The sequence below is a fragment of the Narcine bancroftii genome, chromosome 4 (genome assembly GCF_036971445.1).
Source record: "Narcine bancroftii isolate sNarBan1 chromosome 4, sNarBan1.hap1, whole genome shotgun sequence".
Lineage (NCBI taxonomy): Eukaryota > Metazoa > Chordata > Chondrichthyes > Torpediniformes > Narcinidae > Narcine > Narcine bancroftii.
In genome coordinates this window covers 258,316,933-258,333,997 of record NC_091472.1, presented here as the reverse complement: position 1 = coordinate 258,333,997, position 17,065 = coordinate 258,316,933, and the positions used below count along the sequence as shown (strand labels likewise).

The 17,065-nt window shown below is 41.7% G+C and overlaps 1 protein-coding gene across 12 annotated transcripts in view; it reads right to left on the bottom strand.

Annotated features, from left to right (window-relative positions):
- The window catches only part of LOC138761898 (contactin-associated protein-like 5), a 1,131,905-nt gene that overhangs the window by 144,438 nt on the left and 970,402 nt on the right, over positions 1–17,065 (bottom strand). Inside the window, exon 21 of one of the 12 annotated variants that reach the window (XM_069934835.1) lies at positions 1,291–1,578. The exons of 10 other annotated variants lie outside the window; for them this stretch is intronic. In XM_069934835.1, the coding sequence (XP_069790936.1) occupies positions 1,535–1,578 (44 nt within the window). In that variant the 3' untranslated portion in view covers positions 1,291–1,534. Of the gene's footprint in view, positions 1–1,290; positions 1,579–16,697; positions 16,844–17,065 lie in introns of those variants that run through there. One more of the 12 variants, XM_069934832.1, reaches the window with a different exon arrangement.

Sequence of the window (17,065 nt, the reverse complement as noted above, 5' to 3'; positions counted from 1 at the left end):
ACTTCTACTCCCTCTGTTGTTTGAGGGACTTCTCCCTTGGTCTCAGCCCCTCAATGCCCGGTAATGGGACGACTCTAGACTGTGGTCATTCCCCACAGCGCCCTCACATTGACAGCCCTAAGCCTCAGTGCATCCTTTAGCATGTGCACAGTTTAGCCAAGTTTTCCTTTTGTATCCACCCACAGCCCAGCACTGTGGTATCGTCAGCAAATTTGAGAATGGTTAGTGAACGTTTACTTTGATTGTTGGGTAAATGAGCTGTAAATGGTCCTGTCATACATTCCAACTTGTTTCCAATATGCTAGTCCACACAGCAGTTTCAAAATTCATGCTGATATTTAAATTATAGAAATTATCTTAGAAAGCTTGAGACCATGAATATTTAGTTTTCAAAATATATAGAAGGAGGAAACTATGGCAACAAAGTGCATCTTGCAGCAGACTATCAACAACCTTGTTTTTACAATAATGGGTTAAATTCCAATCTCTTGATGCCCCACTGGCTTTTTACAGCAGTCAATCATTTTCTAATGAAAGAAATTAGAGCATAAATTCTGGGGAAAAAAAATGCTAACTTGAATGATTTCCAAATCTGTCTAACAGCTGACAACAGGAGAACAGGGCAAACTTTATAAAACCATCTTCTGATCCCCAGGGCCAAAAAAAACTGTGATAAATAGAAGATCCTCCATCACCACACTCTCCAGATCAATGGTTTTCAAACTGACCCCCTAAAATCACATTCCACCTTAAGCAATCCCTATGCCACAAGTGCTCTGTGATTAGTAAGGGATTGCCTAAGGTGGTATGTGAGTGGGAAGGGAAGATCGAGAACTACTGCTCTTGACCCAATTATTATTGAAATATTTTGCTTGAGAAAAATTGTCATTGGCCCATTTCCATTGGAGTTATGAAACCATGCACATAGCGAGTCAATTAGGTATGATTAAAACAATGGTTTTCAAACTTTTTATTTCCACTCACATATCACCTTAAGCAATCCCTTACTAATTACAGAGCACTTAAGGCATAAGGATTGCTTAAGGTGGAATCTGAATTTAGAGAGGGGAGTTTGAAAACCACTGATCTAGATGGAACATCAAACAGTCATTGTGAAGTTTGATAAGAATTGGGAAGATAGTCCTCACTTTTGAAGTCTTACTATTGATCTCTGTTTAATTGCATTCGATTGTAATAACTGGAGCACTTTGAAGAACAGTGATGCTACTCGTCAGTAAACCTCCATTTAATAGTTATGATTCAGCCTGGTCTGAGTATGGGTTAATTTCAATGCAATGACACGTATTCTGAAGTTAACCTGGGGGTTAGGCAGTTGGTACTTTGTAGTCAGCTCAGCATCCAGTCTTACAGCTACAGTTTAACGCTGCTGATTTTACAGCTAAAACTTCCATAATGACCATCCTTGAGGCAGCCTTGAAGTAATGTTCAAAGATAAGTGTTCCCCAGATCAGTGTTAAAGTGGAATCATTAATTAACGATTGGATGATGCCTGATAACAGAAAATGGGCGATATTTATCCTGAGTATCCAGAATTAGGGTATTGTAGATGCCAGGCATCTAAAATAAAAATAAAACAGTTATTGCCCAACATTAGATCAGGCAGAAGGTAGAAACAAAATTTAAAATTTCAACTCAGTTATGCTTTTTTTTAGAATTAGAAATTCATCAAGTTTATAGAGATACAGAAAACAGGCCCTTCATTCTATTCATTTGTGCTGACAATGAATCACCAATTTTCACACTAAGGATAATGTTATTTTCTCCATATTCCAATCAAACCTGAAAGCTGAATACAGGGTTAGTGGTTGGACAATAAATAGTGTGGATAAACAGAGGGGTCTTGGAGTCCAAGCCCATACATCTCTTAAGGTTGCTCTGTAGGTTGATAGGATAGTTAAGAAGGCCTGTGGGATGCTGCGGTTCATTAGTTGGGGGATTGAGTTCAGGAGTAGAGAGGTCATGTTGCAACTCTACAAGACCACACTTAGAGTGCTCATTTCTGGTCACCTCAATGCAGGAAGGACGAGGAACCTCTGGAGAGGGTGCAAAGGAGATTGACCAGAATGTTGCCTGGATTGGAAGCTATGTCTCATGAGGCAAGGTTATCAGAGTTGAGGCTTTTCTCTTTGGAGTGAAAAACAATGAGAGAACTTTACAGAGGTCTTCAAGATTATGAGAGGCATCCATAAGGCGGACAGCCAGCACCTTTTTTCCCAGGGTGGGAGTAGAAAACATCAGAGGCCATCTGTACAAAGTGAAGGGAGGAAAGTTTAGGGGAGATATCAGGGCCAAGTTTTTTTTTACACAGAGTTGTGGATGCCTGAATGCTTTGCCAGGGGGGTGGTGGAGGTTGAACAATAGGGACATTTAAGAGACTCTTAAACAGGCACATGGATGAAAGAAAAATAGAGAGTTGGCACAACATTGTGGGCTAAAGGGCCTATAATGTGCTGCAGTGTTCTATGTTCTATGCCCTATGTTAAACCTCCCTCCCCCAGATTCCACCACTTACAACACACTGGGGAAATGTACAGTGGCCAATTAACATATCCACCCACACATCTTTCGAAAACTGGAGGATCTAGAAGAAACCTATCTAGTCACAGGGAAAATGTGCAAACTCTACACAGATAGCTCCTGAGGTTGGGATTAAATTTAGGTTGCTGGAGCTATGAGGCAGTGCACTCCATTATTTGCCCAAGTTAATATTTTTTTAAAATTTCCCCAGTTGTGGTTGAGCATCACCAACGTAAAACATTTGCCCTGTATCTCTCTCCACAAACGGTGTTTGACCTATGAGTATTTCAGGGATTTATTGTTATTATTTATTGCTACATCCTGAAGACCACCATATTTAGCAACTGTGAAGAGAATCTAGACCTCTCCACAAGAGAACACTGCATTGGCGAGGATAGGCAGGAGACCTGGGATGCAAATAACCACAAAGGCAAAGTGTTCTTGGATTAGAAGATCCACTTAAAGGGATCAGAAGTAGTTTCACTGAAACTTCAGAGCCAAATCTCATCTTTCCTCTTATCATATCCAATTAAAACCTTTTGTCTGTTGGTCTGAACTCCTCCTCTCCCTCCCATTCTTCTCCTTTCTCTCCCCAGTTTTTAATTCAGACACTTGACTATTCTGTGCTTATATCTTGAAGAAGGTCTCAGGACTGAAACACCAGTAATATATCTTTACCTTGTAATGACGTCTGCAAGAGCAGGCAAGTTCCTCCAGCATTTCTGCGTGTTTTTACTACAATCACAGTGTCTGCACATTTGTGTATTTCACAAGCACGGTGAATGAAAAGAAAACCCATAATTTACAAAGCAGACGTTTGAAAGAAGTTCAGCAATTCACTGAAAACTGGAACATGCAGACTTTTTTCAATGTTGATAAGACCATCTAGGGTCCTAATCCCCAAACGTCAACACCAATGAAACCCAAGAACACCTATTGAGGGCATAGAGTTCCTGCTGAAGCTCTGATGAAACAACATGAACATAATCTGTCATTGATACCTTCACTCTTCACTCCATCTATACAGCCCAGCCCAACCAACAAGAAGTCCAAATGGTCTTATGCCAGTTGGAAAAGCAACACAATAAATAATATCCCTGCTGAAATTCTAAAAAAATATGGTGGAGAGGAATATCAGTCACAAACTCACAATTTTGTTCCTTGCATTAGGAAAGAGAAGGATATTCCAGAGGAACACAGAGATGCTGTAATCAAGTCTGCTTAGGGCTGCTCTGCTGCCTTCCACAAGGGAATTCACTCTTTTCACCCAATGACTTCTCCTTGAATTCAGATTCTATCCATCTCAAGGCATAACAAACATAATCTTCACTGTATGAAAGCTCAGAGACATGCAGGGTGCATCTATCTTAGATATTCACAGAAATTTGTCTCAATTATGTATGCTTCATTATGAAAACAGAAAGAGTAGAGAACAGGCTGATGGGAAGGCCCGGAGAATAAAATGAATTTGTGTAAAAAATATGTGCTCGACTCAATCTGTGGCACAAATTTGTTGGGCCATTGTGCCACACATCCATGTAATTGCTAACTGAGGGAAGGGGTGAGGTAGGGGCAAGCAAGTGATAAATGGAATCATGTGAGGAGAAAGATGATGGGTAGGTGGAACCAGGTGAGGGTGGGGAAGGTCAAATTGGAAGATGGAACTCATGGGTGAGAGGTGGACACATACTGTCAGAGAAGGAGGATATATTTATCCAGATGAGGGATGTTGGGAGTGGAGATAGAGATGGAGGCTGGAAAGTGATTTGGAAATTGCCATTGCTGGATAAATAAGGAAGGTGTTTGGTAGAAGCAGATAAGGGAGGGATGGTAGACAGATGGGATAGGAGACACTGTAGGGAAAGTGTGTGAGTGATGGGTAGTTGGAACCGGGCGAGTGAGAGAACTGGAACCAAGCAATGGGATGCAGCAGATAATGGACAGGTGGCCGGAAAATTGGAATCATCTCTGCAGATTGAAGGGAGAAGTCCCTCCAAAATAGTCACCCAATCTACAACAGTCTACAATACTGTAGTTTTCAAGAGAAATTCAAATTGAATTCTAAAATATATCAGACTAAAGAAGTTTATGTCATGCACTGCTCCCAAATATTCAGAAGAAATTTTGTCCTCAAATACACTATGGTGCAAAAATCCAAATATGGAACATAGAACATTACAGCACAGTACAGGTGCTTCAGTCCACAATGTTGTGCTGGCCTATATTTTTAAACTTACTCAACCACCTCAACCTTCTCTTACCTCACACCTATATCCCTCTATTTTTCATGCATCCATGTGCCTGTCTTTTAAGAAATCCTATAGTACCAGCCTCTAGGCATCCAGTACTCTGTAAACACTAAGCCTTGATTTCTACTCATCTTACACGGATGTCCTCTGGTATTTTCTACTGTTGTACTGTGAAAAAAGTGCTGGCTGTCCAACTTATCTATATCCCTCATAATGTTGCTATGTTAGTGATGGCTCCATAGAATAACATTTTTTTTTAAAGGGTTTCTGAAAATCTATCCTGGGGCATCATATGGATGCCATCACGAAGAAGGTGCACCAGCTGCTATATTTCGTTATGAGTTTGAGAAGATTAGGTATGAAACCAAAGACACGTACAAATTTCTACACGTGTACTGTGAAAAGCATTCTAACTAGTTCCATCATTGTCTGGTAAGGAGGTGCCAATGCCCAGGACAGGAAAAAGGCTAAAGAGGGTTGCACCATCATGGGCATTAGTCCACACACAATTAAGGACATCTTTAAGAGACAGTGTCTCAAGAAAGTAGCCTATAATTAAGGACCCTCGCCACCCAAGCCATGCCTTTTTTTCATTGATACCATCAGGAAGGGAGAGGAGCACAAACATGAACACCCAGTGGTACAAAAACAGCTTTTTCCCCTCCACCATCAGATTTCAAAGTGGACAAAGCACCTAAAGACACTTCCTCAATTTTTTTTCTCTTTTTGCACTAATTATTTATTTTTAACTGTTATATTTACAGAATCATAATTATTGCAATTTTGCACCTTTAATGCACAATACTGCAGCCACAAAACAACAAATTTTGTGACATATTCACGACAATAAACCTGATTCTGAATATAAGGTTCACTGTGGTATAAATATAGAAAGCCCAGGGTCACCTTGAAAAATGTAAAAATGCTTGGAAAGATTTTTATCAGTTGTTGAAAAGGTGTGTTTATGCTTTGCTTGTAAGCAAATTGATTTCATTATCAATTCTCTGGTGTGAATGATCATACAGCAATCCTCTGAACTTCTGCTTATAGGAACAACAGATCATCACCATTGGATGTAATGTTAATTAATTGGATTGATTTCTCCACTCCAACTTCTATGTGTAATAAGATATGAGTGTAGGTTCAAAGAACAATGCAGGCCCTTCAGCTCATGATGTTGTGCCAACCTATACATGCAAAACAAAACTAAACTCTCCCTACCTCAAAACCCTCTTTTTCATTTTCATCCATGTACCTGTCTAAGAGTCTGTAAAATTCCTTATTGTCCCAGCCTCCACCACCACCCCTGGCAAGGCATTCCAGTTGCCCACAACTCTCTGACTTACCCTGACATCTCCCCTACCTCCCTTGATTTTGTACAGGTGTCCTCTGTTGTTTGATACTCCTGCTCTTGGAAATATATGCTGGCTGTCCACCTTATCTGTATGTCTCATAATCCGGTAATGAGTTGACCAGAACTGAACACAATATTCTAAGTGAGGTCTCACCAGAGATTTATAGAGCTGCAATATCACCTCATGACTCCTGAACTCAATCCTCCAACTAATGAAGCTCAGCATACTATAGGCCTTCTTAACTATCCTTTCAACCTGTAAGGTGACTTCAAGAGATCAATGGATTTGGCCACAAGTTTCCTCGGTTCTTCCATATGGTTAAGTATCCTGCTATTAACTATGTACTCTGCCTTCAAATTTGACCTTCTAAAATGCATCAACTTACACTTACCTGGATTGAAATCCATCTGCCAATTTTCTGTCCAACTCTGCATCTTGCCTGCATCCAGTTGTATCCTATGACAACTGTCAACACTATCCAAACTGTAATGTCTGACCCAACCCGCTACATCCCTCTCATCTGAGATTACTTTCTTCAGTTTTATTTACGTTGAAATCAACATTTTATCCTTTCTGCCTGCCCAAAGTTAACTCTCTCCAGGGTTTTGCCCATTGAGGGCATGGCGGCCACGCACCCTCACATTTTTTCATATAGGGCCGGTTGCCATTGGTGAAGCAGCCATTCAGGCAGTGAGGGGTGGGGTTGGAGCTGAGAGAGAGGCTTTAATGGAATCATGTTGAATAAAGAAGAAATAACATGACTTGCTGTGCTTAAGAGTGTTTGTCTCTTTATTTTTGTGACAAGATTAACAGTTTCTACAAGTCCAGACAGTCATTAGATCCCACCAGTGGGTCCTGCACTGTCAATACCAGCAAGCTGTACTTTTAATTAGAATCATAGGGTTGTTCAGCATATTAACTGGCCTTTTGACCCATCATATCTATGTTAAGTATTATGCCTGCTGTAGTAATTTGGCTGCATTAATTAAATATCCCTATATGCCTTGCTCATTCAAGTAACTGTTCAGATGGCTCATAAGATTTTTATTTACTGTTCCTGCTGCCTCCACCTCCTCTGACAATTCATTTCAGACAAAAACTACTCAATTTACCCCTCAGGTGCTCTTTAAAATTTCCCCTTTTCACCTTAAATCTGTGCCCTCTATACGAGATTCTTACTGTTGGCTAATGCTTCCACATCCTGTCAGCCCTATGAGACAACTTGCTCAATTCAGCGCACCAGTGCCACACACCATTCCCCAAACTTCCAAAGGCCATATTTCACTTTTGGGACTGATTGAGTTGGGAACTTGGTTGTCACATGCGGTGCAGTTAAGTAAAAACTCAATGCTGGAGAAACTCAGCAGGTCAAACAGTGCCTTTATGTAGTGAAGATAAAGATACATAATCAACGTTTCAGGCTTGAGCCCTTCATCAAGGGAGAAGGAAGTCACACTTGAACCTTAAGTGCTGTGGTTCTGTCTCTGATTGGATGAGAATAGTGACTTTCTCATGTTTTCTCATGGAATAAAATTGTAGAGGAGATCTTATATACTATATAGATTAAGCACAAATTCAATGGAAGCCAAAGAGTGGTTAAAAATTAATGATAAGAGGAACTGATGTTTTGAATAGGGATAGGGAAGGACTTCCAAAGGAAAAAGGACACTAATATTGAGGAGTTGAAGTGGCTCTGGTCAAACCTGGAAGAGAATCCAATGATCCAAAAATCTGAAACTCTCCCCATGGAATCATCTCTTTAGTCATGAACAGGTAAGAGCAGGTAAGATTCTTTTCTCATTCCACAGAGTGAGCAATGGGTTTGGCAGCAGTATGCTCCTCGTGAATGATGTGTGTTTTCCTTCTCTGAATCCAGGACAAGGTCAGCACAGGTTATTCAAAGCCATGGAAACCACACGGTTAAGATGCACAGGAAAATAGGATAGTTAAAGAATAAAATTTCTTCTGTACTGACCCTATTATACACAAAAAGGCAAATAACTGCACTTGAGCTATCACTATTCAATGCCAAGTTCGGTAAATGTTTGGGACTTTTGTTTGTGCAGAATGGCAGCTGCTACTGAAGAAAATTGTGATAAACAACATATTAAAAAAAATCTACATGTTAATTAACATTCAGGGATGCTTTATCCATGAATATTTTAGTTGTCAATTTAGCATTTTTAGAATATTTACAGTCTTTCAGTAAAGGTGACAATACCAACAATTGTTTCTTGCCAGAAGTTTCTCAGCAGGTACATACTCTAGTTTCTGTTAGGCAAGCATCACACCAGCATAACAAATGAACTGGCAGCTCACCACAGAGATTCAAATACTGTAAACATTATTTTCACCGAGACAATTTGTTTCAAGTATTTGAGCATCAAGCAAGGGTAACTAAGGCTTGAATTGTCCCACTGTGGCACTGTGCCTGTGGGCATTGAATGGTTTGGGGACAGGTTCTCACTTAACTTGCCTCAGAGGCCTGAAACACAGCTAGAGAATGCCAGCACCTGTCATTAACTAGAAATCTCAACTGAAACATGCATGAAGTCATGGCAATACTGAATTTGTATTCTGTGAAGTAAAGGGTCACCTCGATCATGAAATCGTGCTCAACTCTTTTAGGAAGGAAGAATAACATGTCAAGATGCCAGAAAAACCTTGTAAACACATACAAGCTTGTGTTGTTTTACATATTCATTGGTGGGCTATAATTGACAGGACGAGATTTATTTTCCATACTTGAGAAAGTTAAGAGTTTCAGAATTTTGATGAAGTGATAGTGAAGGACAGGAATATATTTCCAAGTCAGAAAAGTGTGTAACAATTCCAATAGGCTTGTCAAACCTGATTTTCCCCTCAAGAAACCATGCTTTCTTTGCCCCATCTTGTCATGAGCATCCAAGTACTCAGAAAACCTCATCCTTTACAATCGACTCCAACATCTTCCCAACCACTGATGTCAGGCTAATCTGTCTGTAATAACCTTTCTGCCATCTCCCTCCCTTCTTTAATAGTAAAGTGACATTTGTTATTTTTCCTGAGCTCCAGGATCATACCAGAATCTATTGATTCCTGAAAGATCATTACCAATGTCCCTACAATCTCTACCAATACTTCTGTCAATACCCGAGGGTGCAATCCATCTGGTCTGGGAGATTAATCCACACTTAGACCTTACAGCTTTCTGGACACCTTCTCCTTTGAAATAGTAACTGCACTCACTTCCCTTCCCTGATACCCTTTGACATCTGGCACACTGCTAATGTCTTCCACAGTGAGATTGATGCAAAATACTAATTTAGTTTCTCTACCATCTCCCTGTCTCCCATTATTATTTCTACCCTGTCATTTTCTAGTGGTCCTATATCTACTCTCTCTCACTATTTTACTCTTTATATACTTGAGGAAACCTTTTTGCGTCCTTGTTGATATTATTTGCTAGCCTATTCTCATACTTCATTTTTTCACTCCTTATGAGTTTTTCAGTGACCTCTGTAAGTTTTAAAAAGAAATTTCCCATTGTTGTGTGTAGAGGAAACGTGGCCTCCCTATCTGTCTGGAATGTGTGTATTTTGGGTGGTTACATGTCCCCCTGTCTAAAACTTAATCGGAAGTCACATCACCTGTCAGTCAAGGTTGGTCTCTGACCACTAATTAGTGCACACCTCATTGTTGGCTAATTTAAATCACCTTTCGTCAGCATTGGCTAGCAGCACAGATTAGCACTGAACTTAGCACTAGCGCAGAGCACATTTGTCCTCTCTTCCTCGTGATCTAAGCCCCAGACACCGCTCCATGGCAGGTCACTACTGTGGACATTGCTGGAAGGGTTGCAGTAGAGCTCCACCCTCATTGATCAGGGAACAGGGAGCATGCTTAAAACTCCATGTTTATAGTGTGTGAGTGGGATGGAATATAGGTTTACCATTGTCGGGGTCTAACTGATGTCCAAGCTGAATGTCTGTGTTGTCACTTATGTGAATTAGTAATTGTGTACCGTTTAACCTTTTCCGCTGTTTGTTTCCCATGTGTTAATGAAAGGTACATATGATTGTAATACTTGTGTCCAGACTTGTCTTTCTGAGAACCCATCAACCTGATTCTCTTCTCATCAAAACAAATGGTGCTGTGAACAGGGTTCAAAGGGTTAAGACTGGACACACGTGGAGTCTTAATTTCTGAAATGGGGGCAGCAAGAGGCAAACGTTAGGGACCCTGGGATCAGATTATAAAATCCTCGGGTGGACTAATGATCATCAGGGGTTCACCAATTTGGTGGCGTGACTGGCAAGCCATGCCAGTCGATTGGGTCGATAGGTTGGACCCCCACAGAGAGAAGATAGGGTGCCATGTAGTCTCCCACTTTGAGTTAGTTTCCCAAGGTCGTGGGTGTTGTAGAGGAGCCCTATGGTTACTGATATCCCTGCTTAGGCGCCAGTGGGGCATCACATCCAAATTAAGTAATTAGGGCACCCAGAAAGATAGGGAGATAGAATCCCTGCAACATGACTGTTGTGATCTGCAAGAGGCAGTGCAGATGCCCAAAGCCAAGTGACCAACTTTGAAATTTAAATCATGGTGGCAGCTTCCAAGTTGATTGAAACACAGCAGCTGCAAGAAGCTCCCTGGTCTGGCTCACAGCTTGACTCAAGAAAGTCCAAGCCATTGTCCAGCATGGGGGAGGGGATTAACATGTGGTGGGGGGGATGGGTATTGTTATGGGCTCAGAGAACCCCAAAACCCACCAGCAATAGAAATTAACCAAGACGAATGGTTATTTAAACAAAAGTTGATTTTAATTAATTTTAAACATGAAAACAGGATCAAACTTTAGCTTATTACTATTAACTTAACCCCCTTCTAATTCTAAGTGCACGTGCATGTAATGTGTGTGTAAGTTCAGAAAAGTTATTTGATTCACAGTCAAATCTCACTTCTCACTCCTCCATGTTCACTGGTATCAGGCAATTCTTATACTGTGCACAGAATTTAGCATTTTTGAATTTAACCAGGCTTTGGTGCTTGAAAGGTAAATGACTACAACTCAGGAAGGTTCTTGTCAGTTTTCAGAGAGATTTGTTGTTCGCTGGACACCCACAACTGATTCCTTTAGATCAGCCACATTAATGTCTTGCCGAAGAAACTTACCCCATCAGGGTTTTCCACATGATAACCTCTTTCTTTCAGGTCACCACAGAGTTCCTGTTTCCCTTATTTCAAGTGAAACATTATGCAGCCAGCCAAGCTTTGACCAGGTTGCACTAAGAACTCACAACCTGGCTTCAAAATGGGGTTTTTCCACAAGATTGCCAGGTTGTCATGTTCCAGTCCCAGCTGCTGCTGCTCAACTGTAGAACTGAATTCTCTCTCAGAGAAAACTACCCTCTTAGAACAGCAAACTGCTCAGACTGTGGCACCAGACCCAATCTTTTGAGTTTGTTCATCTGTTGCTTTCCAAAACAATAATCTGTTACTCCGCAGCATGTTCAATTAACACCAACTTGTGAAGTCCTGACAGACATTCTTCAAAGTTTGTGTGAAGGTATTTTAAATGAAGGTATTTCATGAAGTGTTTATATCTATATGTGACCTGAACTAAAAAAAAACCTGCCTCAATTTATCTCCTTTAAAATATATCTATATACAATATAAAATAGAACATAATCTGTCACAGTATGCACGAACAGATGGTAATAACCCTGAGGAAACTGAGTCCCATGATACACTTCCTCCTCCAGAGCTTTTACAACGCCGACCTGTGACCACGCTCTCCCAGGTCTGCCATGAGGGCATTGTGCCGACTCTCCAAAAAGGGGAGGTAGCTGAAAACAGAAGGACCTTGGGTGCTCATTGTGAGATAATGGAGTCCCAGGATTACTCTCTAAGGGGCTAACTGGGCAAGGGACCAATACAGTACTTTTCCGATGATCCCAAAACCACTTTGTACCAACATTTTGTGTTATCCAAAATGAAATTTTGGCAGTGACACGATGCCACAGGTTGAAAACAATTTTTACCCACTGTGCTCAAACTGTGAGCGTTATTTTGAATTCAACGGGAGCTCTTGTGCACTCAAATGTACTCAAGGTAAGAATTAAACTTTATTGCAAGCTTGAAAAACCTTCCCTTGTTCTTTGTTGTTGTTTTATACTGATGCTACTGAGATGGAATTGAAGCAGGGACTTTAGGCACCTGAGCAGGTTTGGCGATAGTGGTGGGAAGATGTCAGTGATTGGTGATGGGGACAGGAGCAGGGATCTCGGGGTCTTGGGCAGGATTGGCAAAGGTGGTGGGGAGGAATTGGGGATCAGTGACATTGATGGCCAATACAAGTATTCTGTTGATGCTACTGGGCTGCTTACAGCCATTTCTTATTTATCTGAAAAATGCAGTTGACCGATACACGTTCAATCCTGAGTGTTTTGGATAATCAGAAAAGCACTGGTCCACCAGCAGTCAGATGAATATTTGCCATGAAGCTGCTTCAGTTGGGAGATGGGGGGGAGAAATTCCTTTCTCTCTCATTGAGAAGCAAGTTCCCTGGGTTGTCTGTCTGACTAGACGATTGCCAAAGCCTTGCAGGCGCCACCAGAAGGAATCGATGATGGCACCACACTGTAGGGACGGGTGGTGACTGCAGGTTCCCTGCCCTCCAAGAATGGGGCCGACATGGCCAGCCGCATTGGAATACTGTTGGCATGGGGACACAAATTGTTAGGGAGTGGGCACTGATTGTGGATACCTATGAGGGCATCCACAAGCACCACCTCCCAGGGAAGTGCCTTGGTGGGCTATTTAGTCAGTGCTTCATGCCCCGAACATAGGAGTGGTCTTGCTCCTCATGGGACTGGCAATTGGGATGGTGATCCTGGAGGGATCAGAATAAAAGGAGTGGCAAACTTGTGCTCAAGTTTTCAGGGCTGGGTGTATGTTTACCGACATGACCCTACCAGTGTCTCACAGAGATGTGTGTTCTCTGAAGAGAGCATTGTGGGGTAGGGGAAATCTTGTAGATGTGGAGGTTCCCATGTGATGCCCACTCCGACCTGGACCAGCCTCCTCTGTGGTGCTCCTTCAGTGGAGCCTGACTATCTTTAGAGCTCTAATGTCAGCTCCCACCCTCCCCCACCAACCCCAGCCCATAGGAGAAGGCTACCCTTCAAGCTGTACCCCTTCTCGATGTGAGGGTCTATAAATGCTCATCAAAACAAGATGGCTGTAATCTCATCACTGATCCCAGCCATCAATTTGTTTTACCCGTAGGAGCTTTTGTCACTTAATATGCAGAACTTCCTCAACAAGACGAGAAACAGCTGTTGTCATGGAAACCTAAACCACAACATTGGACATTCGATTGCACCTATTGCGATTCGCAATTTGGGCGCGGAGTTTGTAATGGATGCTTTATTTTTCTCTTTTTCAATCACTCTGAGTTGTAGTAATGATCTTATTAGAGCATCACAGATTCAATGTAACAATTTTTTAGTGTCAAATTTAAAGTTACAGTTTATAAGTAAAGCCATTGATCAAATAGTAAGAAACATTGTATACATTTTATTTCATTTGACACTGACAGTGTCACCCAGAATTCCCATTATCAGAAACAAACACCTCATGGTGGGGGCGTTCAGGAGCTTTGATAAAAAAATCACTAAATTGGCTAATTTTCAGTTCCATCTCCTCCTGGCTATTGTTACAGGGATCCAACAAAGGCACTTGTGCCACCTGTTCAAAGGGAACACAAGCAAGAATGGCATCCTTGTGTCAGATGACAGCCCAGGAAAACTGGGTGCCCAGGGTACACCCTGGATGTACATCAGCCGACTTTCCCCGCCTCACCATGGGATAGTACTGTGACAGGCATCTGGGTTCTGTGATTAGGGAGCGCCCAAGTGCAAGGCCAAGGTGCGGGATGCGTGAGCCAAGAGAGGGTTCTGGCACCTGATGGACGACCTTCCACTGCCTGCTCGCAATTGCTGGTGGTAAAGGTCCTCACATTTGCCAGCTCACCAGGAGGAACTAGGAACCAGGATGTGAGTTGGCAACCAAATTCCTCTTACTACCCTCCCTTTTCACACTTGGAGTGGCTCCCACAGCATCCTGGTCCATTGGTAACACAGCGACCCTGTTTGACTGGGGTTGGGGGGGGTGGGGAGAGCTGGTGAGGCCCTGTCATTTTGAATTTGATTATGTGCCTTGTCCAATATATGGAAGGCACTTGTGTGTATGTGTAAACAGATCTGCTTAATTAGTATCATTTTTTAAAAAAAAATGTTCTTTTCTTTTCCTGTTTTATAGTCATAACGTACATAGAGTCATTGATTCTCATCATAGTAATTCCAAGTTATGTGGCTTCCAAAAGTGGAATGCTGTGTATGGAGGAAACGTGCCCTCCCTGCCTGTCTGGAATATGTGTATTGCAGGTGGTCTCAAGTCCTCCCCATCTGAATCTTATTCAGAAATCACATCACCTGTCAGTCATGGTTGGACTCCAGTCACTAATTAGTGGACAACTCACCGTTGGCTAATTTAAATCACCTACGGTCATCATTAGCTAGTAGCACAGATTAGCACAGTATTTAGCACCAGCATAGAGCACATTCGTCCTCTCTGCCTCGTGGTCCAAGCTCCGGACATTGCTCCATGCCAGGTTGCTGTTGTGGACACCGCACCATGCTAGGTCACTACTGTGGACTTCACTGGAAGGTTCGTGGGTAAGGCGTGCACTACACTGAATCTGAGCTGTAGAATTGCGATAGATCAATACTTGCAGTAGAGCCACACCCCCATTGACTGTCAGGAGCAGGGGCAGGCATAAGTGAACTGGGTTGAATACAGATTTACCATTGTCAGAGCCTAAGTGATGTCCAAGTTGAATGTCTGTATTGTCGTTTACGCGAATTAGTAATTGTGTACCATTTAACGTTCTCCCATTTGTTTCCCGTGCGTTAATAAATGTTGAACAAGATGCCTATCTTCTTGAATTTAGAATCATGGGGTGGTGGAGCACAGAAACGGGTTCTCTCAATCCAACGTCCATGCTGATTGTGGTGTCAATTCACACCAATCACGATACCATTAGGAGCTAACTTTCTGAATGGATGAGGGAAGGGGGTGGGGAGCTGGAGGAAAAGAGACAGAGGGATAGGAAAAGAACAAGAGACAGGAGGGACCAAAGAGAGACCAGAGAAATTGATGTTGGAGTGTTCCTGTTGTGGTAGAAGAGATTGCACAGACCTTGGGAAAACATACAAGGCTTCTGCTGTGCGGAAAACTGCTAAAACCAGTATCAAAAGGAGTTGCATGTCTTCAGGGAGGATGGTGCTGTGGTGACACTGAGATTGTAGTAAAAGCACAGAGATGCTGGAGGAACTCTGCTGGTCTAGCAGTGTCCATAGGAGGCAAAGATACATTACCAAAGATTTGGGTTTGAGCTCTTCCTCAAGGTGTTGTAGTGTGAAGGCCTGGAAATCTCACACATAATGTTACCTCAAGTTGGGTTACAATATCAGCTTTGTTCACTGGTCAAAGTGCAGCAAGAAAACCTGAGAATTGCAAGGGCTGAGTGGTGTGCACTGGGGTACCATCTGGAGGGGAAGGTTCAAAGATAATAACATTATTTTTTGAAAGGTTTATCTGAGAAAAATAATTCACAAAGAGTGACAACAGAATTGTGTGTGCAAGGACAGGAGGATGGGAAACATTAAGCATCAAGACAGAAATACCTTCATCAGATTTGTGACTCTTGGGATCTCTTTGTAAACTATTTAGTGTCATAATTAAATGGAAAATTGATTCATGTAAAATTTGGGGATTAACAATTAACATGGAAATTTGCATGTGATTTATTGTATCGCACTAATGCATGGTTAGTTTAGCTATAGTGTAGCTTCCCCCTCCCCCCCCCCCCCCCCCCTTCTTCATTATACAAGGTTGGGCATTGAGAATTGAAATGGGTTTATTGATATAAGGATCACTTGCTGTCAAATTGAGGAATTGAATTTGTTTTGTGGTGTTGTTGAGAGGGGGAGAAAAATGCAGCTTCATGTTTTGTTGCTAATTGTGGATATAGATTTTGTAAACAACTAGATGTTTATGTGACATTTAATAAATAGTTAAAGTAATTTATGCATGTGGTTTTGCTGTCATGGGTTTAATATACATTTTTTTATTGAGGTATTTAAAGGCAAACGATATATCTCCTGGGTAATCTCTTGATATTTTATGCCATTTCCATGAGAATATTAATTTGGTACCAATTAGTGTCCAATTATGGACATACCAACCCACTCACCAGGAACTTGATTGAGATTCCCTCGAGCTTATTCTGCTCCGAGCACTTTTAAAAAGGCTAAAGGCAAAAAGTTCATTCCTTTGGGCAGGACTTGTTTCTACCCCGTGCCTGGCAAGCAAAATATTATGTACCAGCAATCATTCCCCATGATCAGTGCAAGAATATAAGTGAAGACTGTCATTTGCCAAAAAGCAATATATTACTTAAACTGAAAATCTGCAAAAATGAAATTGAAATCTGGGAATATTTGGCTGTTCGTCAATCTGATATGTTTAACTTTCACTATGGATACCATGAGATTTTATGGAATGAGATGGTGGTGAAGTCAAGAATGGAGGTCACATGGCTGTAGGAGTGGGTCTTGGTCTGAACATGGTCGAAGAGGTGGGAAACACTGCAATCTACAGAGACAGAGCAGGGAGAGGGAGAATCAGAATGTATTGTCATGACGTGTCACAAAATTTGTTGTACTGCAGTCACATTACAAGTGCAGGAGGTTATACATCCTTCCACCTTGTCTCTTGTAAGCCATCCCTTCCTCCCAATTTTTCTGACATATTGACTCTGAAGATCAGGTCAGCCATTCCAGAACTTCTGCAATTTATTTCAGGAAATATTGCTTC